The following is a 20,820-nucleotide window of genomic DNA, read 5'->3' as shown; positions in this document are numbered from 1 at the left end:
GCGCCGCACTTTGCAATGAAGCAAGACGAACGCCATTGCTTTTCGACGGTATTACCGCAACTGAGTCTTAGAAGCCCGAAGGCCAGGGAGTTGTTCCCCAGTATCTGGCCAAACCCATCTCGGCCCCTTATTTTTCGGTCAAAACCCCAATACCATACTAACGATTCGAGGGTACTCAAAAGTCCAGGCTTAGTCCCAATACCATACTAATTGTTCGAGAGTACTCAAAAGTCCACGCTAACCCATTCCAAGAAGATCCTCGCCAGCATGACATCTTGTGTATCGAAGTCCTCCAAGCCCCAAAGTGTGGATTCCGATACGGATTGCCAGAGAGAACGGTGACCGGCGGTTGAGCTCAAGTTATACACATGGAAACATTAGTTCAGCTCGGGTAGCGAACCGAACCGAATCATGCATTGCCGTGAACAGCGCGGACTCGTGATACCCATAGCTAAGAGTTTCTTCCCACCGTCCTCGCTCTTTTGGATGCAGTGGGATGAGGGTCGTGTCAGATTGAACACAAATACCCTCCTTTCTAATTAGAGACTCGATGTAGTAAACGGTGCGTGTACAACACGTTCAGTCACAGCAGTTTCCAATAACTCATCTCTCATTTATCGATTTATTGCAGGTGACAACCATGAAGTTCTCGTACCTTTATCTTGGGAGCCCGAGAGGCGGGCTCACGAAGTTCTCAACAAAGAGAACAACTCGGGGTCGGCAAGCGTGTTCGGTTCGACTCTGAATATCTAAGGAAAGAAATAAAATAAGGACCTCCTCGAGAAAAGAGATTGCCGATCAAATACCGTTCAGGGATGTTTAGGTTTTTGGAAAGCCACTCCTACAGTCTCTATGACACTGGAAATTTATCTGTTTTCAGGTCAATTCCGGATTGCTCCCTTTTGCCCAAGCTCCGCCGGGTTCTCCGATTGAGAGCTTGGCTGGGTCCCGGTGTCTATCTCCGTTAACGTTTACAGCTTCTGCGGTAAAATAACAGTTGTCGGACGGAAATTTATTGAAGAAGTGACTAAAAGGTCCCAGCAGGTCCCCGTCCCCAAGCGCATCTATATGGGGCTAAAATGGGGCCGCCTCTCCTGAGAATACTCAACGAGGAGGACTGGTCATACCTGGTTCAACATCGAGATGGCTTTCTCTCCGTTATCCAGATTTTCAACAATCGCGGATCCATGCATGCTTCCAAGGGAAAAAAAGATCGTCGGATCGTGACATTGTCGGTTAGATGACCGTTTCGGTCAAGTTAAATCAATGAAGTAAAGCCGACTTGATCTAGATTTAAACGTCGATTCAATATGTTGGCGTATAAAGACACGAGTGTACAATCCACTATTTCCCCCACACACCCCCACTCTTCTTAATCTCGTCTTTGGATTCATTTTCCTCTCACAATGTCGTACGTTGACTACAGTCCATCCCCAGGACCCTCTAGCCCTACTTCTACACATCTCGGATATGTATGTATGTCCACAGTCGATGACCTATCGTACACGCCATCCGCCGAAGAAAAAGATCGTGACGCCGCTCAAATAGTCGCGACAGGGAGAAGGAGTTGGAAAACCCTGAAAGGAAAGGGCGAGGCTGTTTGGCCACCTCATCTGTGAGTCTCGTAATCGCGGAATGTCGGACGTCGCAACTCAGCTCACACGACTCAACCATCAGTGAAGCCGCTCTGATTGAAGGTTTGTCGCGTTTGATTGTTCGATATGGAGGCTTTCCATACTAACTGTCGTATAGCTCTCGAGAAGTACAGACCTGATGAATCCAGATCGACCAAGGCACTCGGTCGTTTCAGCATGCGAAACCGATTCATCTCAGATTACATCTTTGAGACTACTGGGAAAAGAAGGACGCCCAAGCAGGTCGGGAGCCGTCTTCAACAGTTGCGAGATACTTGTAAAAGCGAAAGAAGTATGTCTGCCTTTTATATCGTCGTCGTTGTTATCATCTCAGTGATTCGCGATCATGCGGCCAGTCCTTCGCTTGATATCGCGTCGCCACACGGAAAACAATGAACGTGATGCGGGTGCGGTATCCTCGGATGGGCATAGCTCGTCCACAAGCCCCCCACCAGCAGAACTCCAATGCACTGGAGAAGTCCAAAAATGTCAAAAGCGGCACAACATATGGGTGAACATTGTTTTGGAGCAGTTAGCGTGGCCGTCTCCACCCCCGGTCGTACACATTGTCAATAACAATAAGCTCATGCCCCTTGTTGTTCATCTCTCACCCCTCGCCGCATCGTCCCTTTCATATGAATCAACAACTCATTGTCTTGCATCCATGGAACCAACAATCACCTTTGCCTCGCCGTTTGCCCTCGCTCAACAGTGTTCCTATTCCGTTTTCCAAGATGACACTAAATTGCTGTATACAGAGGTCGCCGCCCTTAAATGCCTGTCCGACCCTATGCAAAGCTCAGGATGGATGTATCGTGCGTCGCTAGTTCCGGAGATGTGGAAGACCCTTTGCGACAGCGGATGTAAGCCTATCCCGTCCTCGAAAATCCGAACAACTGGGTCTCACCTTCCTTTTGGCTCTGGCAGCTCCCACTCGGTATACGATCACGCAGTATCTCTTCCCTGCTGATGACAACGGTGACGGAGACCATTGTGTCTCTATCGTTTACAACTTCACACACCACGAGTCCAGCACTGGTTTTCAGGCTCAACAGGTCAGCGCCTACGACCCGTACCTCAGTGAAAGCCTTCCTCACGTACGTCGTCATTTCAAATCGGACCTATTATGATGATACTCACCCCTTGCATGGATTAACCAGTTCTCTACTCACGATCATACAGACGACACGCGTAGCTGGTGCACAACTGCGACACTCAATTGGAGCAGTCCCTTTAACACCAGCGTCTTCACGCCGACTACAACCCCTGCTTATCACTCGACCATACCCGCGGTCTCCAGAGGAGGAAGGTCTGCCGTTTGCAATCAGGATGAGAATTGGGTGTTCGCACAGAAGCATGGACATGCGACGCCATCACTTCAATATTGCTGAGTTCCCGCTGGGACTGCCGTTTGATTACTTTTTCTGGGGGTTCCGTGTGTTCTCTTTAATGGACTTTGAAGCCGTTTTCCCGGCACCGGTCATCTGTATCTGTATTTCTGTTCAATTGACAAGGATCCTGGTCGGCTGCAGATAAGTATTCTGGCTGTATTTACTACACCCGACCTACTTCGTTTCCACTGTTTCTAGTAGCTAGTTCCATCACGTTATATTTGTGAAGGGTATAATAGTCCTTAGTTATAGCAATACCGCAAACGCTCTGTTTGATAATCAATTCTCTGTTACATAGTTCACGCATAGAATGCGACTATACTTGCCTTGAAAATTTCCACGAGAACAAAAATCTGCGGATCCGTCAAGTCAACTTTGAGGCTCTCCGGAATACATTCAGCGATCATTTTGATAATAACGGGGCGGGTTAGGGAGGTATGATTCCGAATCCGTAACTCTATTTTGTACTGCCGAAGCACCATCTTAGCTGCCTCGAGGAACCGCAAATCAAAAGTCTCACCGTCGTAGAGGAACTCTCAGGGTGTCGAGCGAGATACTCGGAGATTATCTTTCGAACCAAGGCCTGCATGTCTTCGGTTCTAGTGTAACATGTGCCAGACACCGGGACGAATCGATGGATATACCTAAAGAGAACGATTACAACCGAATCTCAAAAAGTCGTGTAGATGTTTTATGACCTTGTACGAGGAGCCCCCGTGCGTTGGACATTTTGGATGTGCGTCTCCACAAGTTTGACAGGATCAACAGGCGGTTTGCACGAGATGAAGACAACTTTGTATTCGGGATGTGAGCCGTCGCAGGAAATGCCGGTTCCCAAAAGAAAAAGACATTACCGCATGGTGTGTCCGTCCGACAGTTGACTTTTTAGTAGTTTCTCAACACTTGAGAAAGATGATAGATCGAAGGGTTAAGCTAACCAAATCTTTTTTCAGTTCGTGGTTTTTTCATTGCGGCGATCTCGTTTGAGATTTGGTCTTCAAGCGGTTCGCCGTGACTGCCTTCGTTCTCTTCGCTATCAGAACCGTCCGGACTAGTACCCTCGAGGGGCCACAATCCAAGAGCTAGCTAATATGATATTGGTGTCCACGATCTCAGGCGAGACTTGTCAACATACCGATTCGAATAAATCATAGAGCTCTCCGACAGTTTTTTTCTCCTTTCCTTTGACACCTATAGTTAGACCGGGTGCTTCGATATTCAAATAGAACACGCTGAAAACACGAGAAACGCACAGCTCACCCATACTCCAGGTCCATCAACACTCCTTGCACTAGAGGTACCCTACCGGTTTTAGATTAATGAATATCTTTTGACTGATTGGTGTTCAATATTTCAATGACGACTGACTGGAAGATACTTCCTTTTCTTCCGGGCCGAGTCCCTGGAAGAACTATGGATGTCGTCCATTTCAGAAACTTGAAGCGATTGCCTTGATGAAAAGTGGAAGAGGGAAGGATGTGAGCTTGGAATTTCGTACCCGGGGGGTCGGTAAGCGCTTTCCCACCGATCTGACGCTTATCGGCGGCGTCCAACATGTACGAGTGGCACGTTGATCATTCGAAGGACTCTGGTAATATCAGAGCGATGCATCTCGTTATACTGTTAGATCCCGGCTAGCATAGGAACTTCAAATTGCAACGCCCTTTCAGGTGAACACAAAATCGAACCTAACAGGAAACAGTTGCGGGTTCGCAAAAACATGTACATCTATCTAGTGCCTATCCATGCTGGATATCAAAAATTTAAGTGATGCCAATTAAAGATTGAATATTTTGACATGACACACGAGCCAGGCTATAAAAAACCTACGACTTCTTCCGAGGAGTTTGAGCGGACTGATACTTGCCAAGCACCAGATTTAGTTCCTCAATGGTCAGTGGTACTAATCAGATGAATGGTCATACGGTAACATGCCCTCGTTCACCGTACCCATGTCGGTAGTTGACGCACGTGGTTCTACTAGGATGAATCTGGCATGGTACAGCATTAAAAAGTACACACCAACAGCCCCTGGCACTGTGGCAGATATTAACTTACTCTGGTCAATGTGATGAGACGTTATGACATCTTTGAATGGCTTGCAGCGAGCTTTTGTTCCTGGCAATTCGTTCGACATCAGCACCGCTTGCCCAAGGGGGACCAAGTGGCCTTGACGACATGTTCTCGTACCTTTACTCAAAATAGGAACCGTAGCATAGCGCCGTTAGACGTGAAACGGAAAAGTCAGTCCTGAAGCAAGTCCTGAACTTCGGGAAAGTTCATAAAGCAACCCACGAACAGCCTGTAGTTGTTATCATCAGCCGATAGAACAGAAAGTAAAATTTTCATATTACGTAGCTATGTTCTCTTTCACTGATAGTAGCCGCGATAAAATGGAGGGAATCAAGGTGGGTCACGAAATTGAAGCTCAACTACAAACACGCACAAGCAGTATCTTTGACAAACCTCTCAACTTCCTCGATTCATGGCCAGTCCTGGGGCCGTCCATGGAGTATGTCAGTTCTATGGGCTCAAAATGAAGTCGTTAGAGGAGGTTCTTTCCTATGAGAGGCGGGGGGTAGAGAGTCCGGCACCCTACGTCAACTCTGTGTCTACTACGCAAAAAAGCAATCACCGATGAAACCAACGTAGAATCTATTGAATCTACTATCGTTACCCATCCTCCTTACAACCGGACTCTCATTACCTTGGTGCATCAGAATGAATTCTGGCTGTCAGCCTCGTTGGAGTCGTTCCAAGGACAATTGTGTAGCAATGACATCATGGATTTGAGAGGAGCATTTAAAAGGAGGACTGTTGCTGTTGTATCCTCACTTTTAAAGACCAACCACAACTATGGCAGCCTCCAGAAGCCCAGGACTTGTGAGTGTCTTCAGTCCCCAGTACTTGAATCCAAGCTTATATATGCGTAGGCAATTGCTACCGCCGCTGGAATCGCGATTTCAGCAGGCGCCATGTATGCCATGCATAAAGATGTGAAAGCAGTAGAGGGGAATGCTTCTGCGTACAGTGAGTTCTCCAGAGAGCCACTAAGGCGACCCTGACGATGGCTACAGAAACCGAGGACGAAAAACGTAACACAGCAGGAATATCTGATAAACGATTAAGCTCTTCGGATGTTCAACAGATAGTGTCCACTAATTCTACAAGAGCCAAATAGCGAGCATGCTGTTTTAAATATAATTTATTTGCCGATGAGCTGTCAAACAAAAATTGTCAGTAACTTATGTTACTGAACATATATGTTAATCCTGATAGAGTTTGATACAAGATGGCGTTGTTTGTCCAAGTAGACGCGTTTTAGGCGAAGCCACCCTTTGTTCCACCGCGACGACGTTCGCCATGTCCTCCAACTTACCCCTAAACATGCACGGTAGGACTCAGCTTCCCCAAATTCACCCAATACCTCAACATAATCGTCCCCATTGTCCCCAACCTTTATCTCAAGGTTATTCATCTTTTCATCGTCAACTCCCAAGACCTCATCCCGTTCCCACCCATCCTCAAGTCAATCCCGTTCAGACAGTATCCGAATTGCCACCATGCTCACAGCCCATAAGCGCAGAACACCTATCATCGTACATCGTGAATGCTATCACACAGGTTCTCAGCCAGCACCAGCACCAGACCAAGGAGCGTATGCAGACTATCGAGACTTCTTTTCAGAGTCAACTTGCACCAATTTCCAAATCTATAGAAGATTTTAGGAAGAAAGTGGAGGCAAATAATAACGACCTAGCTCAACTACTCAAGAAATCCAATGATGTCCACCAACGTGCAATTCAAACGGTTGCTAACCGAATCATGGATTTGGAGAGGCTCGTCGGCGGTTGCGGCGAAGGAAAGCAAGCAGGCTACGGTGATTCAAAGACCATTCTAGAGAGACTGGACGCCATTAGCTTCGCTGTTGAAGACCTGCTCGAGAGAGCTCAAGACCCTCAGGCAAACAAAGGCAAGTCACCCCTGACTTGTGGGTTTGAACTCCAAAACATTCTGATGTTTCAAAAATCCTCCAGAGCCTACTCTATTGCACGACAGTTCGACCGATCAGATCCCGCAGGGCATACTGCGTCGCGACCTGGCCACAAGCCCAATTCCAGAACTGGTACAGGGTAAGCATTGCTCGCTAAGAATCTGATGTTTTCTTTCGACCTGAAGACCGGTGTTCGCTTTCTCTAGAAGTTGAGAAATCCAGATCCTCAGTCTGTTACCACGAAAGGGGTACAAGCCCTATCAACACTGGTCAGACACTCTGCTCGCTTTCGCCCGTTGACTGGAACTTAGGCAAAAGATATCCTGATCCGATCCTACTTCCGCCATCCCCTGTATCTGACGAGCTGTGTCGGGTGATTGGATCACCGACTCCCGCACTTGTGGACGGCCATGATGGCGGGCTGGATGACGAGAACCACAACGATTCTCGCAAACAAGGAGTGGAAGATTGTCACAGCCGCCCCTCAGCCCCTGAATCACCCGGCTACATCGATACTGAAGATACTTTGTTTGATTTCGAGCCTACTGCAATCTCTACTCCTGCTCGCACACACTCTCCACAGTCTGTGCCGCAAGCGATCTCGCCCGCTCATGACGATGATTTTGTTATTTCTTCGTCACGCTCCCCCTCACTTTATCCATCCCTTCACGACCCAACTCAGTCAGTGACACCCGTTTTGCAACCTACGCTCGACGTGCGATCTCCAGAGGCTGTCGTGGACATCGATGATTTTGACGAGCAGTCAGTGGAACAGATGGTCACCGCATCGACACCATCGATGACGAACATTGCAACCACAAGGGAAGTCAAGATAGAGCTGCAGAAGGAAGACAGTGAGGATATAGAAATGTCGGACTTGAGTTCCTTGAGTTCTTTAGAAACGAGCGTGGGCGACGATTATTCTGAGGACAGGGAGCTAAGTGAACAACTGCCACCGAAAAAGAGGCGGACGTTGGCTAAGGAAAGCTCCTTCACCAAAAAAGGGAGAACGTCGGCAACATCCTCCCCATCGAAGCGTAGCAGCCGTAACATGAAGAGTCTAGGCAACAATCAAAAATCGTTGTCGCGCAAACGACGCTCCGATGTCGGGAAACCCAGGAAAAAACGCATTAAATGGCCACAAAAGATCGTTGACGACAGCGAAGGATCACACAATCGCGTATGTCGCCCGCCTTGTTTTCATAGTCATCGGCTCTGACTAGCTATCTTCGATTTGCAGTTCATCCAATGCGATAAGTAAGCCATATCTTCGCACTGGTCTTTACGAGATCCATGCTAATCTGTTCATGAGATGTCACATGTGGTTCCACTGGGGCTGCGTGGGTCTAGAATCCGACGACCCCATACTTCTTGACGAGAAACAGGAATTCGCTTGTCCTGCTTGTCTTACCGGGAGGTGGGTGCATTCAGTAGGATTTCTTGGTAATTCTAATTAAGTTTTTTACCTTGATACGAAAGCTTTCATAAAGGAGGTACGGGTTTTTTGGAACTATCTGCTGCACGTAGAGCTTATTCACTCCGATTTTCGGCTCGCTTCAGTTAAAAAGCAAGGCACCCAAGAAGACCCGCGATGCTCTCGCCCTGATTGCGATCAAAATACGCCCAACGAGTTCTTTGTCTCTAAATTGATTGGACGGAGGACGAAAGTCGTAAATGGAGAGAAGAAATATGTATGGCTGATTCGTTGGATGAAGTACGTTTCCCGTTCCGCTTAATCTTGTGACTTACCGCGTCGTCGCCCGAGTCTGATGGTTTCTCCTTCATAGTTACCCTGTTTCCAGGGCCACATGGGAAGCAGAAGATTCCTTCAACGATCCCAGATTGATTCAGCAATTTGACCAGGACGTAGAAGAGGACGGGGTGGACGACGACCGCCACAGCTGTATCCTACTACGGGAGGCTTCGGAAGCCGGGTGGAATCCTGATGAGCCAGACATCATTCCTCTACATACATCTACATCTCAATTCCGTCATTCGCTATAAATACCGGTGGTTCGCCACCTTGGTATCGCGACGGCCGTATCTTGTTTCTCTATCTCTCTCTTTTTCTGTTTTCACACTGCGCATGAGCCCTTCCGTCTTCTCTGTTAATGTTTCCACTCTGTTATTGCCTGTCGTTATAATACGCCATACTCAAAGGCGCTTCTTGCCGATTAGTCTATATGTACATCCATGATTTTCACTATAAAGTTATCCCGGCTTCCGTCAATATTCTCTTTAGCAACGATATCCACTCTCGCTTTCCTGCTTTGCCAACCCCGCGTATCCATTGCTCTGCTTGCTTTCGTTGTACCAGTGTCTGCCATTGCCTCCTTAGCTCTACTTTGTAAAACCACATATCCCTCTCCCAGTCCTCCACATGGACATCAAGCTCGGCGAATTTGTAAAGACCGTCCCGATATTTGAACGATTCTGGCTCGGTGAGCTTGTGCCATAACTGGGAGATAACCAGTTCATCTGGACCAAGCTGCTGGCGACAAGCCTGAATAATGCGTTCCTCTTCCTTCATGTTCAAGCTGTCTGGCTGAGAAAAGACTTTGACGATGGCGTGAGCTTGGGCTTCAAAAAGTGATAGAGGTGTACCCCGAAGGATGAGTCCCATGAATGCCAGACTACCCGGGGGAAACTCGCATCCCATGGGGAAAATGTGTTTTGCGAGAGGATAGACATGATAGGTAGAATTCCAAAGTGTGCCTTTGGGAGGAAACTTGATGGGGTGGGAGGCAGAAGCCCGGACAGTGTTCAAGATGGTACTGGAGAAAAACGGAAACGACATTTCGTACCCTGTGGCGAAGATACACAAGTCGATGTCCGTTTCGACCGTCCCGTCCTCAAAAGCTACTTCTTTTTTGTCTTTGAGCTGAACGACACTCCCTCGTTTATTAAGTAAACCTGCATCTTCCCGACGAGTGCCCTGTATAGAGTGAAAGACCGTGAAGTGCTGCTGTAGCAGGTCCGTAACAATATCCTGACCACTCGGACCATTACCAACCACTAGGACCCTGTGAACCTGATCACCCAAACCCGATGGTCGTCGGTACCAAGCCGAGTGAATAGCGCGACCTGATCGAAGCCAATCGGATAGACCATCCACTTCCGATGGATAACGTGGCTTGCGAAAATGTCCGTTTGCTACGACGACGGCCTCGAAATGGTTTGTAACGCCACTGCGTAGTCTGACTTTCCAGAGGGACTGAGATTTCAGCCATGACACGTCGTCTACGGTTTGGTTAAAGTGGATACATGGAGAGAGGTTGAATTGGGAAGTGTATCCTTCCAAGTACGTCCGAACAGTTGAAGCGGGTGGGAAGATGGGGGTAGAGGGAGGAAATGGGTAGCTCGTGTATGCCATGACTGGGATAATATACGATAAGCATTTTGCCTTGAATAATAGCTAAATTGATATATAACACACCTGGATGAGGTATATTGGTTGTCAGAGAATCGTATAAGGGAGTCAACGGTGGGTCGTCATCGAGCGGTTCAGCGGGATTCCTTGGAACATAACTTTTGTATACACGTAAACTCAAGCGACTTGTAAGATACTCACCATATACCCCCAACACCCTCCCTAGCCTCAAAACAAACGACTTCCCATTTCCCCGCCTTGTAATGAGGACTGTCGAGAACGACTTTGAGAGCAGCTAAGCCAGCAGGACCCGCCCCGATTATACATATGCGCTTCCGTGTCATTCCTGAGCAGCTTGCCAACATGAAATCGCTATGCAAACATGCTGTTCCTTCAAGTTTGAGGGGTGTATTGACCGATGATTTTTCTTCCTGTTTATCACCGCCATGATGGCTGGACGGTGATGGGTGTCGATAGGCGATAGGGACTAGCGGATAACAACCGGATAATATGTCACATAATAGTGACATCTCGGCGGTCCATTGCCCATTTGGGCACACAGGGTCGCCAGAAAGATTCCACTTTAGGCTTCAAAGCTGACTTGCGTTGTCCATCCGCCACCACAGTCCCTTCGTCGTGGTCATCAGTGTCAGCGTGAATCGATCTTTCACTCGGGGTGGATGTCGAATGACAAAAGCGTTCAACGCGGTTTTATGACACGAGTCCGCTATCCGACCAGACCCGATCCCAGAACCGTCGATTCTTGCAATTGGATAGATGGAACTACCGGGTGTGTCCTCGACAGTCATTATTTAGCCTCTCAAGCCTCTGATCTATTCTTTTTCATTTAGAGATTCCTCGAGAACCAGAAGATGCCGAGAAACTCATTTGCGTCATCGGTGCAGGCCCTTCTGGATTGGCTGCTCTGAAAACTATCTTGGATACTCACCACTTCAAAAAGGGCTTGTGGAAGCCTACTGTATTTGAAGCTCGTCAAGAAGTGGGGGGTGTATGGTATGCACAGGCTGAGCAAGCGTAGGAGCAACACTGATGAGCACCTTTTTTCAACTCTAGGGTACCAGCAGCTCCCACCGACAATCCGCCCATTACACCCTTATACGAATCTTTGACAACGAATATACCCCATCCAATTATGGCGTACACAAGCTTTTCTTTCCCTCCCTCGACACCGCTCTATCCGAAAGCCGTTTATGTGCGAAAGTATCTCGATGCTTACGCTGAACATTTCCAGTTGAAGCAGTACATCAAATGTCGTACATCCGTAGAAAACGTTGAACGGGATACCACATCAGAGCGTTGGAAGATTACCTTGAACACGGGGAAAACACAGTTTTTCGATCTCGTCATCGTCGCGAATGGTCACTATCGTGTACCCCGGTACCCCGATGTTCCAGGGTCCAAGGAGTGGCTCGCAAAGGGAAAGGCTTCGCATTCGGCTTGGTACCGGCGTCCACAGGATCTGGGTAAGACCGTTTTAGTGATTGGCGCAGGACCAAGTGGACAGGATATCAGCTCCGAGATGGCAAAATATGCCACAACTGTTATCCATTCGGTAACAGATAGCCCCCTAGGCCAGACTGGTAACATCAAACATCGAGGACGTGTATCCGAACTCAAAAATTCCGGTGAAGTATTGTTCGAGGACGGCACATCCGAGGCAGGTGTAGATTACTGCATCTTTGCAACAGGATACAAGATGTCTTTCCCATTCTTATCAGAAGACATCATCAAGAATCAAGCACAACCAACCATTCCTCCTTTGCCAGACGACCTCTATAATTCTACTTACGCTGTCTTCCCGTTAGGCAAGCATATCTTCCCTCTCCATCCGCAGACATTTCCATCCACCAGCCTCGTGTTCATGGGTCTACCGAGTAAAGTAGCACCTTTCCCGCTTGTCGAGGCTCAAGCGCAGATGATTGTCCATGCATTCGCTCATCCTGAAGTTCTCGATCCTACTATTGAATCCGTCGACATCGTCACTCGTTACGAAGATCTTCTTTCCAAACACCAGGCGAACACTAACCTCGTGGCCAAAAACTGGCATGCCTTTGAGCCTATGGACCAGTTTGATTATCGAGATGACCTGTACCGGTTTTCTGGGGTGCCCATCACTTCGCAGGAGTGGGAGAAGGAAGCGTACTTGAATAAAGGGATCTTGAGGCAATTCTGGGTCAATCTCGAAAGGAATGGTGTGGCGGACGATTGGGTGAGAGGAGTGGGTGAAGGCGGAATACAGGAGTGGGTTGAACTCATGAGGAGGATGATCAAGGAGGCTCGTGATGAGGGCGTATTGGCGGACCCTTCAGCTAGACTCTAAGCGTTCCTGGTTTTACCTACCATATCAACGTCCAACAAACCCATCCGTCTTCCCGCATCGCAGACCTCTCCAAACCTAGATTTGAACTATTCCAGCTATCTGCCTTCAGCTTTCATAGATCTGAGTGTTTGAACTGATTGATAGCATTGGAGGGTTTTAAGGTAAATGGTGATCTTCGTGGCAGCGCCCACTGCCGTCGGTGATGCAGATGACCGTCGGTCAGAGTTTTAATTCAACGGAGCGTTCTCATCGCGACACGCTGAAAAAGCGGTGATAAATAGCAGAGCAACAAAATCACTAGGAGACGGTAGTTGTTCCAAGGTGCAATCTCACCTCAGGCTACGGTTGTGAGCCCAACTTGCGGTGCACGAGTTAGTGCATCCCGAACGGTTGTCAAGTTTTGGTGCGGAACCGTTTCGGAGAGGGGAGATCAGCTGGACGAAAACACAGCCACTCTGGGGTATAAATCACACATGGCGACTGACAGTCAGTGGATTACTAATCAATTGTACTCCGTTTCACCGTCTGCGGTCGTCCTTGATTTAAAACTCCAAGTATCGTTCGTCGGTTCTCAAATTTTTCATGATCTCATCCCCCCTCTAATCCTCTCATAAATTCATCCAAACTGGCAGTAATTCTCAGACCACCATCTTCTGCTATGTCTGACCTCCTTAGTCCTTCGGAATCCCATGAATTCCACTCGTTTCTGTCATCTATCGATTACAATGCGGCCAACGATGCCAGAAGTATCTCCAGCGCCGAATGGCACAACTACTCAGGCGATGGCATACCCATACCACAACCACCTCACGGAAAGGGGAAAGAGGCTTTGGCAAAAGCTACGAAGGATTTAATGTCACTCGACTCAAGCTCCTGGGGTGCTTCGCCTGCCATCAACTCTCATGGCTCGTACAATCTCGATTCCCATCCATCTCACTCGACCCAGCACGGGCTTGAAGAGTCTCAGCATAGCATAGCATACCATCCTCAGCCTCGACATTCTATCCCAACAAGCGTCTCCTTTCCTTACCTTACGAAACAACGCCCATTTCCTTCGCCGTCCTCATTAGGCCAGAGCCGATCGGATCCTTCCGTTGCACCAATACATGCCACAAATGGCGTGAATAAATCCACCATCCTCCCTACTTCCTCTTCCTCCGCGTCATCCTTTTCTTCTCGCAGCTCCAACGCGGGTACATCAAATTCCGCCCTGCCGTCTGCTCCGAGTTCCGATACCCTCCCGACGAACGACACGCTCGAAACTAAGAATCGCAATAAAAAGCGTACACTGGACTCTTCTACGCAATCCTCCAACAAACGTCATCGACCGTCCTCTCCGTCCATGTCTGGTACGACGAAGTCCACGCTACTGTCGCCGTTACAAAAGAAGGCAAATCATATTCAGTCTGAACAGAAAAGACGAGCGAATATTCGCAGGGGGTACGAGGCGCTCTGTGAGACTGTCCCCGCTCTTAGAGAGGCCATAAAACAAGAGCACGAGATACAACCCACGAATGGCGTGAACGGCTCAAAGAAGCCTAGGCGCGGTAGGGGCCGGGCAAAGGTCGACGAAGGAACAGGGGAAAAAATTGATGGAAGAGCTGGTCCCAGGAGTGAGAGTATCGTTCTGGTCAAAAGTAAGGTATTTCTGGCCTCTTTGTGGTCCCTCTCGTCCTGACCTTTTTTCTCAGCGATTGATTACATTAACGAGTTACTGAGAGATCGCGAATCCTTACTTACTCGCTTACGTCGGGTCAACTTGTCTTTAGGACCCAACCAAAGCTACAATTTGACCTCAAATTCCGCGCCGCCTTTATGGGAGAGGGCATGGAACGGCGGTAGCGGCAAGGACGCTGATGCTGAGGACGATGATGAAGATGAAGATGAAGATGACGAGTGAACACTCCATTCAGAAGATGTATATCTGTATCCTTTGCTCAACCACTAGTCGTTTGCTATCACAGTTTGTTTACCACATTTTCGTACTTTCCCCCCCCATACTATCTGTTGTTTCCCTATATCTTATTCCTATTATTCTACACAATTAACTGATATGCGTATTTACAGCGTAATTCTGCTCTTATATCCACACTTGCGGACACCGTTGTCTTTGTATACCTACTCTAAACCATCAAACACTCTGTATCTCTATCGAATCTAGGCCTGTCCATGTTCTTGGTTCCGTCGGTGACAGGTCGAGCCTGAACGCGACTTGAACACACGAATCTTGTACATACCCAAATCAACCTCCTCAAGTAGTTGGTTCATTTTCCCTCATAGCTAGGATAATTTTACTTGGTAATCAGCTCAGGCTATTATGTATAATAGTAACAGCTAAGGTTGGCTATAGGTAGTAGAATTATTCCGGATCCACATAGACGTCAATCGGAACAGTCGAGATTTGTTTTTCCACCAACCAGGTCCGATTATCAGCTGCTTCCAGGCCGGTTTCTTACACGTAGTGTTGAAAATCCCGGGAGCGCTCCTTCCACATGGTCGCTCAATCGAGTTCAATTCAGCACGGTTGATCGCTCCCACTGAGTTCATGAGGTCGACCAAGTTCAGCGCGAGAGTTTGAATTTCGTCCACAAATAGTGGCCTCATTTGTTCGAGGTGCGTAAGTTGAGATTCAATCGAAAAGATCTCTTGCTGACACCGAGTCGTTTCAGAAAACCAGTTACTGGTAAATGTCTGCGAGCCTCGATAGAACGTGCGAATGTTTTATTTTTCCATGAGAAGGACGAGACTGCTTTTGAAGGTTGTCGTGATACTTGAACTGAGTTATCGTTGCCAACGGCGATGAAACTCGCCGTGATCGTACGTAATTATTAGAGGGTACATACAATAAACCATACACAATTATACCTTTTACAATGGCCACCCCCATCCGGGCAAGGGCTACAGTACGGGAGAACAACGGCAACAGAATAACATAGTAACACAACATCTAAGACTTGGAAGAACAAGGAGGGAGGGACGAATTGGGTTAAACCCTGCTACAACCACCCGGATAACCAGCAAGTACAATAATGAAAGAGCGAACTGTATAGGGGGAAGCCTACGGAGGCAGAGGTGCGGACCGGGACATATCTCAAAAGCCATTTCAGACGAGGGCTGCCGACTGCAGGTAACCGCGGAAGATTGCATCCCGGACTGAACAGAATGTCAGAGAAGAGTCAAGCACACCGCCATGATGATACACATACCATTTCCAATGATGCGCTGTGTGGCTTTGGTGTCCTGAGAAATGAAGGAATTTCAGCACTCACAAATAGTCAAGGTCCACGAAAGCCATACCACAACACTGGTGAAATGGGTGTAAAGCACCCGTCGATTTTCATTGTTTCTACGATGCACTTGTAGGAAGTGGGCACGGAAATACTGAACAACTGTCTCGTAGTCGTTTTTTCTGGTGCCGAAAGATGTGATGCTGAGGTGGGGAATGAACAGTCAGAAATCGAATATGGCCCATAGGAAACTGGGTTTACTATTTGGCTACATGCAAGCCTGCATCAATCTTAGCCTTCAAAAGATCGGTCTTGTCTAGCGAACCACACAATTGGTTACTGCACGTATGATTGTATGGCAAAGCTTACTGAGAAAGAGGACAAGGTGGACGTTTTTCAGCAGAGGATTGGAACAAATTTGAGTGAAGAGTTGGAGGGAGTCATCAATCCGGTTCGTCCGCGGATCTTCTTCTAAATACTATTTGAAAATGGTTAGCGTAAAGTCTTCGTACGAGTGTCTGGTACAGAAGCCACCAACCTGATCAAAAGCACTAACGGGAGCCACAAAGATGATGGCGTTGGCATCGTCGAAGAAAGGAACCCAAGTATGGCGTTGGCCGCGTGCACCTCCCACATCGAAAAGATGCCATGATACCGTCCTGCCATGTATATTGACCTATTATCATGTGATGAAGTTTGAATAATATCAACGAGCTAATGATACATACATCGAATATGTGTTCAGCAACTCCCATGGTTTGGATACGGGCATGTAAAATGTCATCTGCGGTCAACGAGTTAGGTATATGCGCCGGCTATGACGATAAATATCACCGACCGGTTGTCGGAATGTAGTCAGGAGCAGACACGCGGTTGATGTGGTGTAGGAAGCTGAAGAAAGGGTCAGTGATAGAGTTGTCATTACCAAAAGTGTCCAGCTTACAATTCAGACCACTCATCTAGCTTCAATCGTCTACCTGTGATCAAATTGCGGACGGTCGGGTGTGCCCAAAGCTCTTTGATATCGTCTTGACATGCCTCAAGCATGCGGCTGACGTCCACCGTGAGAGCATCCTGCACAGATTCCGGAGCTTTGCCATGATTTTCAGTTGGCTGTGGTCGTCTATGGCCAAGTGCAAAGTCGACGGTACGTGACTGCCAGCCACTTCGAACGAACACTGTGCCCTTTCCAGACCCTGACACGGTGACGCCTCCACTCAAGCGGTCAGCCAAGGGTGAGTCCATAGCTATGAGCGGTAGGAGCCTAAAACGCATAGCAGAGATTCCGGACTTGGAAGAGGAAACTGGGCTTAGAGTTCTATATGGTGATGACGCCCTAGAAGACGCATGGGCTTGCGAAGTGCTGGGACCAGGTTTCCCGAACTTTGACCCGTACTCGGCTGGATCTATCGCACCTTCCCAAGACTCCAGAGTAGTCAAGATATGCTTGATGGAGCGTACGACGTTAAAATATATCACGGTCTTCCAGGACACGCGCTCTTCATCGAGGGAATGAGGTCTGTACATGAGCTGAAATTGCTTCTGGAGTGTCGACTTCCCGCTTTCCGCCTGGCCGAGTAAAAGCAGCTGCAATATGCGCGAATAATCTTCAATAACCTGAAACGGGATTGCAAAAAAGTGGCACTGACCTTGACCTCTCCCCGTCTCCGTCTCAAAACCTCTCTTTCCTGTCTCAAGTCCTCGTCAATCTGTTCAGAAATGCGCTTTGCTTCCGCTTCCTCTTGTAATCGAATCTGCCTTTCAGTTTCCGTCTCTGAAGGTGGTGGTTTGAGTGCCTCAGTAATAGGATCATCTTGACTGTAGAGCGAAGGTGTACGGGGGGACATGGATATAGTAAGGTAGAAGGAGATGAATAAACCTAAGTCGATTGGGAAATCATTGAAATCATTGATGCATCATTTTCTCACGCTCGAACAGTTACACAACACTACAGCGCCCAGACTGGGTCGGCCTTGGACGAACGACCTTTCACCGCGACGTTCCCGCCCAAGTGATAGCTGTTCGTTCCTACTTGATATCCACTCATCTGTATGGTGCGCCACCCTTTTGCTGTTATTTTCCCTCGTTGTCTTCTCATACTTAGCGCCAGTCTGTCACTCTTCATACCACTCACGGGGAAATCAAGGTAAGAAATCACAAAAGTGATTCCAACGCTGTTTCTGGGCATGTGCTCACACGTTATTGTGTAGATTGAGATATTTTGTGAAGCAGTGCCAAAGACCGCTGAGGTGCTGTAAAGCGCTCTCGTCCCATAACACCCCATCGTGCTCACGAAAACGGACAGAACTTTCTGGCCCTGTGTGCCTCCAACTATTATGATGGATGTATCTTCCACCGAAACATCAAGGGATTCATGATCCAGACTGGGGACCCCCTTGGAACTGGTAAAGGTGGTCAAAGTATCTGGGGCGGTGCTTTTGCGGATGAATTACGGTCGACTCTCAAGGTGATAACCATTTCCGACTTCCATGCAGGAACGTAGCCTTTACTCAATTTGCATATACGAAGTTCAACGCCCGTGGTGTAGTGGCGATGGCCAATTCTGGCCCCGACACGAACAAATCCCAATTCTTTATCACCTATGCTAAGCAGCCTCATCTCGATGGTAAATACACTATTTTTGGCAAGGTGATCGACGGAGCGGACGTTGCTCTGGATGCCATGGAACGAGTTCCTGTAAACAACAAGAACAGACCCACAAGCGAAATGAAAATCGAACATGTAACTTCTTGCCTCAATTCCGTCCAGCCATTCATCGTGACATTTCTATCGATAGATTACCATTCACGCAAATCCGATTGCCGATGCGAAAATCGCTTCTCAATAAGCAACCGTTTCGAATTCGACCAAAGTATCTGTTTCGGCGGTAACCATTTGTATCGTAGCCAGGGAAAGCAATTTACAGTAATGCGGATGGAAAGCGTGAGTCATTGCAAAATGATACACCTTGACCCATCTTCTCCAGGTTTTTTACATTCGATGTATCTCTCAAAGCCTCCTACGACTTAGACGGACTCAGGGAGGTTTTCCTTGTCTCCAAGAATGACATGCCCCGACTATTTCGCGTAAACTGGCTTGTCAAGTATGCCTTTGAACGACACAAGAACGAACTAGTCAACTCCAGATCTCAGTCTTCTGATTTGGGGTCCTTTCAGAATGCTGTCTGTTTACGTGAATAACCCACCTGGATTCCTCGAGCTGCTCTAGATATGGGGAACCCCAAGTCCACCTAACATTCTAATTTCCGAATAATGCGGGAAAAGAGCGGTGCAAAAGAAAATAAAATATACAATAAAAGGTCGTACTCGGTTCTAATAAACCTGCATTTTTCGAAATTGACAACACGCGAAGCTCTCGGAGTCCGTAGTATGTTTATGTTTTGATGCTGCTGTCTGTTTATACTCCAACGAGGTTGAGTCTGATACGAAGTGAAGTGCTGTCAAGTTTTCACATTATGCCCGTCATTACCGTTTGATGAATCCCACTAGTTCCTTCTGAAGCTCCCGTTGTCTTCGAGTCTTTTCTAAGTCCTCAATACTTCGAAGATCGTAGATGATATCACGAGTTTTTCCGAAATAAACCTAAGACGTGAAAATAGTGAATACGTATTGGAAGGCATTGAGTGACGATTGAAATATTGACCTCTTGAAGAAGATTCCGCATTTTGATCTCCATTTCTTCAATCATCTTTCCCGTATTAGTTATGTGGGAGCCTGTGTCGGGTAATGGCCAGTCCTGTTCTGTCTGAATCACAAGAACAGGCGTTCGTCAATAGTACGGCGAAGAAAAGAACTGTAAATCCACACCTGTCGTGTCATGCTGCCACTTAGAGTTACTTCTCCATCCCGTTTCCATCCTTCAGAACCTTTCTTCTCGCCTGTGTTCTTCCCGTTATCGTCACACTCTCCATCAGAACCTTTCTTCGTCACCAACTGCAGCATGATGGTGGATGTAAGCTTGTAATGTGCTTGCCGACCTCTTTCCGATGTTTCAAATACATGAATAGAGTCCCAGGACCCAGAAGGTTCGCTCGGAGAGGAGGGTGTCATTGCTGAGCATTGCATGAGTCGTGATACCCACAAAGAAGTCATCAAGTCACATACTCTTCTTAAGCAGGACCACTCCAGCAAACCCTCCGTCCTCGAGGTCCCATAAATAGACGGATGAAACTCCGCCCTCGTAGTACCTATCAGTTGACGGCTGAGTTGGAACACAATACACTTGTCATTCAATCGCACATTTCACGATATGTGTCAAATGCCTCGTTGGCAGATATCTCGAGTTTGCGCAGTTTAGGTGTTGGCACAGTGCCGTCATCCAATGGTGGTTCGTACTCGTTCGACCAAGGTGATCTGGAATGGAGGGGGGGATACATCAAACGAGATGGGTTAAACAAAGAGATCTGCGACATTACCTGTAGCTTTCTCCATCTCTGTTATAATCGCAAGCTAAATATTCCCTCCCAGTTGCACGATCGACCTTGAGCTGCAAAGGTTGGTCGACGCTCCCAAGCAAATCATCAGCATAGTCAGGGCAGATCCCAATCAAGGCCGACACGTTTTCTTCTGTACGCGTTGGAGGCAGCCGCCTCATGAGGTCAAGCATTGAATCGACGATATCCGCCATAGGTGGAAGGGAGGAATAAACCAGTTGTAGTATTGGATGGTCGTTTTTGGCGCCCGAGTGAGCTCACTGCCGTTGTCTGTGCCGAACGAAACCTGGCTGCAAGAGAAACAGGAATTCGACTGTTGACCACATCGTACTCGTACTGATACAGATTAAAAGACCGTAGTAATACACGAGTATGGAAATAGTTGAGACATGAATAGGCTGTCGTGCCGG

General features: G+C 47.8%; 11 protein-coding genes across 11 annotated transcripts; 7 read left to right on the top strand and 4 right to left on the bottom strand.

Moving 5' to 3' along the window:
* Positions 1–1,300: 1,300 nt before the first annotated feature.
* E1B28_011065 (uncharacterized protein) lies at positions 1,301–3,025 on the top strand (the record flags this gene model as incomplete). The annotated part of the gene is made up of 6 exons (XM_043156061.1): positions 1,301–1,615; positions 1,678–1,697; positions 1,753–1,926; positions 1,991–2,497; positions 2,562–2,731; positions 2,795–3,025. The coding sequence occupies exons 1-6, from the start codon at positions 1,407–1,409 to the stop codon at positions 3,023–3,025; spliced, it is 1,311 nt and encodes a 436-aa protein (XP_043005845.1). The 5' UTR covers positions 1,301–1,406.
* Positions 3,026–3,132: 107 nt separating this feature from the next.
* E1B28_011064 (uncharacterized protein) lies at positions 3,133–4,500 on the bottom strand. The gene is made up of 9 exons (XM_043156060.1): positions 4,394–4,500; positions 4,279–4,327; positions 4,161–4,216; positions 3,964–4,111; positions 3,880–3,906; positions 3,724–3,817; positions 3,546–3,669; positions 3,352–3,492; positions 3,133–3,293 (listed from the first exon to the last, which is right to left on the bottom strand). Exons 1-9 carry the CDS (start codon positions 4,451–4,453, stop codon positions 3,189–3,191), a joined length of 804 nt encoding a protein of 267 aa, XP_043005844.1. The 5' UTR covers positions 4,454–4,500; the 3' UTR covers positions 3,133–3,188.
* Positions 4,501–5,484: 984 nt separating this feature from the next.
* On the top strand, positions 5,485–6,250 carry E1B28_011063 (uncharacterized protein). Its single transcript, XM_043156059.1, has 3 exons — positions 5,485–5,908; positions 5,959–6,055; positions 6,103–6,250. Exons 1-3 carry the CDS (start codon positions 5,882–5,884, stop codon positions 6,204–6,206), a joined length of 228 nt encoding a protein of 75 aa, XP_043005843.1. The 5' UTR covers positions 5,485–5,881; the 3' UTR covers positions 6,207–6,250.
* A 99-nt stretch (positions 6,251–6,349) lies between these two features.
* Positions 6,350–8,476, top strand: E1B28_011062 (uncharacterized protein; the record flags this gene model as incomplete). Its single annotated transcript, XM_043156058.1, has 5 exons — positions 6,350–6,998; positions 7,063–7,158; positions 7,226–8,199; positions 8,260–8,276; positions 8,332–8,476. Exons 1-5 carry the CDS (start codon positions 6,389–6,391, stop codon positions 8,474–8,476), a joined length of 1,842 nt encoding a protein of 613 aa, XP_043005842.1. The 5' UTR covers positions 6,350–6,388.
* A 252-nt stretch (positions 8,477–8,728) lies between these two features.
* Positions 8,729–9,023, top strand: E1B28_011061 (uncharacterized protein; the record flags this gene model as incomplete). Its single annotated transcript, XM_043156057.1, has 2 exons — positions 8,729–8,733; positions 8,822–9,023. 2 exons carry the CDS (start codon positions 8,729–8,731, stop codon positions 9,021–9,023), a joined length of 207 nt encoding a protein of 68 aa, XP_043005841.1.
* A 199-nt stretch (positions 9,024–9,222) lies between these two features.
* Positions 9,223–10,919, bottom strand: E1B28_011060 (uncharacterized protein; the record flags this gene model as incomplete). The annotated part of the gene is made up of 3 exons (XM_043156056.1): positions 9,223–10,394; positions 10,456–10,535; positions 10,591–10,919. 3 exons carry the CDS (start codon positions 10,917–10,919, stop codon positions 9,223–9,225), a joined length of 1,581 nt encoding a protein of 526 aa, XP_043005840.1.
* Positions 10,920–10,983: 64 nt separating this feature from the next.
* Positions 10,984–12,850, top strand: E1B28_011059 (uncharacterized protein). Its single transcript, XM_043156055.1, has 3 exons — positions 10,984–11,179; positions 11,241–11,403; positions 11,464–12,850. Exons 1-3 carry the CDS (start codon positions 11,167–11,169, stop codon positions 12,728–12,730), a joined length of 1,443 nt encoding a protein of 480 aa, XP_043005839.1. The 5' UTR covers positions 10,984–11,166; the 3' UTR covers positions 12,731–12,850.
* A 299-nt stretch (positions 12,851–13,149) lies between these two features.
* Positions 13,150–15,143, top strand: E1B28_011058 (uncharacterized protein). The gene is made up of 2 exons (XM_043156054.1): positions 13,150–14,367; positions 14,422–15,143. The coding sequence occupies exons 1-2, from the start codon at positions 13,389–13,391 to the stop codon at positions 14,628–14,630; spliced, it is 1,188 nt and encodes a 395-aa protein (XP_043005838.1). The 5' UTR covers positions 13,150–13,388; the 3' UTR covers positions 14,631–15,143.
* A 367-nt stretch (positions 15,144–15,510) lies between these two features.
* E1B28_011057 (uncharacterized protein) lies at positions 15,511–17,826 on the bottom strand. The gene is made up of 10 exons (XM_043156053.1): positions 17,607–17,826; positions 16,901–17,544; positions 16,796–16,848; positions 16,686–16,741; positions 16,496–16,633; positions 16,327–16,435; positions 16,219–16,273; positions 16,028–16,160; positions 15,937–15,970; positions 15,511–15,883 (listed from the first exon to the last, which is right to left on the bottom strand). The coding sequence occupies exons 1-10, from the start codon at positions 17,802–17,804 to the stop codon at positions 15,834–15,836; spliced, it is 1,470 nt and encodes a 489-aa protein (XP_043005837.1). The 5' UTR covers positions 17,805–17,826; the 3' UTR covers positions 15,511–15,833.
* Positions 17,827–17,898: 72 nt separating this feature from the next.
* On the top strand, positions 17,899–19,044 carry CYP10 (Peptidyl-prolyl cis-trans isomerase cyp10). The gene is made up of 6 exons (XM_043156052.1): positions 17,899–18,011; positions 18,068–18,103; positions 18,168–18,206; positions 18,263–18,424; positions 18,487–18,699; positions 18,755–19,044. Exons 1-6 carry the CDS (start codon positions 18,009–18,011, stop codon positions 18,803–18,805), a joined length of 504 nt encoding a protein of 167 aa, XP_043005836.1. The 5' UTR covers positions 17,899–18,008; the 3' UTR covers positions 18,806–19,044.
* A 104-nt stretch (positions 19,045–19,148) lies between these two features.
* E1B28_011055 (uncharacterized protein) lies at positions 19,149–20,792 on the bottom strand. The gene is made up of 6 exons (XM_043156051.1): positions 20,393–20,792; positions 20,217–20,330; positions 20,082–20,164; positions 19,785–20,029; positions 19,621–19,722; positions 19,149–19,559 (listed from the first exon to the last, which is right to left on the bottom strand). The coding sequence occupies exons 1-6, from the start codon at positions 20,602–20,604 to the stop codon at positions 19,443–19,445; spliced, it is 873 nt and encodes a 290-aa protein (XP_043005835.1). The 5' UTR covers positions 20,605–20,792; the 3' UTR covers positions 19,149–19,442.
* Positions 20,793–20,820: the final 28 nt, after the last annotated feature.

The sequence above is a fragment of the Marasmius oreades genome, chromosome 7, assembly GCF_018924745.1.
Source record: "Marasmius oreades isolate 03SP1 chromosome 7, whole genome shotgun sequence".
NCBI classification, from domain to species: Eukaryota; Fungi; Basidiomycota; class Agaricomycetes; order Agaricales; family Marasmiaceae; genus Marasmius; species Marasmius oreades.
This window is presented reverse-complemented; position numbering and strand designations above follow the sequence as displayed.

Excerpts from the sequence above, each read along its gene's own strand:
- E1B28_011063 (XM_043156059.1), top strand. The coding sequence starts at position 5,882 with ATGGCAGCCTCCAGAAGCCCAGGACTT. Across the intron at positions 5,909-5,958 it reads CCTCCAGAAGCCCAGGACTT|GCAATTGCTACCGCCGCTGG; the intron begins GTGAGTGTCTTC and ends ATATATGCGTAG. Across the intron at positions 6,056-6,102 it reads GGGGAATGCTTCTGCGTACA|AAACCGAGGACGAAAAACGT; the intron begins GTGAGTTCTCCA and ends CGATGGCTACAG.
- CYP10 (XM_043156052.1), top strand. Across the intron at positions 18,104-18,167 it reads CCACTCACGGGGAAATCAAG|ATTGAGATATTTTGTGAAGC; the intron begins GTAAGAAATCAC and ends GTTATTGTGTAG. Across the intron at positions 18,207-18,262 it reads CAGTGCCAAAGACCGCTGAG|AACTTTCTGGCCCTGTGTGC; the intron begins GTGCTGTAAAGC and ends GAAAACGGACAG.
- E1B28_011064 (XM_043156060.1), bottom strand. The coding sequence starts at position 4,453 with ATGGACGACATCCATAGTTCTTCCAGGGACTCGGCCCGGAAGAAAAGG. Across the intron at positions 4,217-4,278 it reads ACCTGGAGTATGGGTGAGCT|GTGTCAAAGGAAAGGAGAAA; the intron begins GTGCGTTTCTCG and ends GTCTAACTATAG. Across the intron at positions 3,818-3,879 it reads TCGGACGGACACACCATGCG|TTGTCTTCATCTCGTGCAAA; the intron begins GTAATGTCTTTT and ends CCGAATACAAAG.
- E1B28_011059 (XM_043156055.1), top strand. Across the intron at positions 11,404-11,463 it reads CAAGAAGTGGGGGGTGTATG|GGTACCAGCAGCTCCCACCG; the intron begins GTATGCACAGGC and ends TTTCAACTCTAG.
- E1B28_011058 (XM_043156054.1), top strand. The coding sequence starts at position 13,389 with ATGTCTGACCTCCTTAGTCCTTCGGAATCCCATGAATTCCACTCGTTT. Across the intron at positions 14,368-14,421 it reads GAGTATCGTTCTGGTCAAAA|CGATTGATTACATTAACGAG; the intron begins GTAAGGTATTTC and ends CTTTTTTCTCAG.
- E1B28_011057 (XM_043156053.1), bottom strand. The coding sequence starts at position 17,804 with ATGTCCCCCCGTACACCTTCGCTCTACAGTCAAGATGATCCTATTACT. Across the intron at positions 16,161-16,218 it reads GGCTTGCATGTAGCCAAATA|CATCACATCTTTCGGCACCA; the intron begins GTAAACCCAGTT and ends TCCCCACCTCAG. Across the intron at positions 15,884-15,936 it reads ACAGCGCATCATTGGAAATG|TCCGGGATGCAATCTTCCGC; the intron begins GTATGTGTATCA and ends CATTCTGTTCAG.
- E1B28_011055 (XM_043156051.1), bottom strand. The coding sequence starts at position 20,604 with ATGGCGGATATCGTCGATTCAATGCTTGACCTCATGAGGCGGCTGCCT. Across the intron at positions 20,331-20,392 it reads AGAGATGGAGAAAGCTACAG|ATCACCTTGGTCGAACGAGT; the intron begins GTAATGTCGCAG and ends CCTCCATTCCAG. Across the intron at positions 20,165-20,216 it reads TTTGACACATATCGTGAAAT|GTACTACGAGGGCGGAGTTT; the intron begins GTGCGATTGAAT and ends GTCAACTGATAG.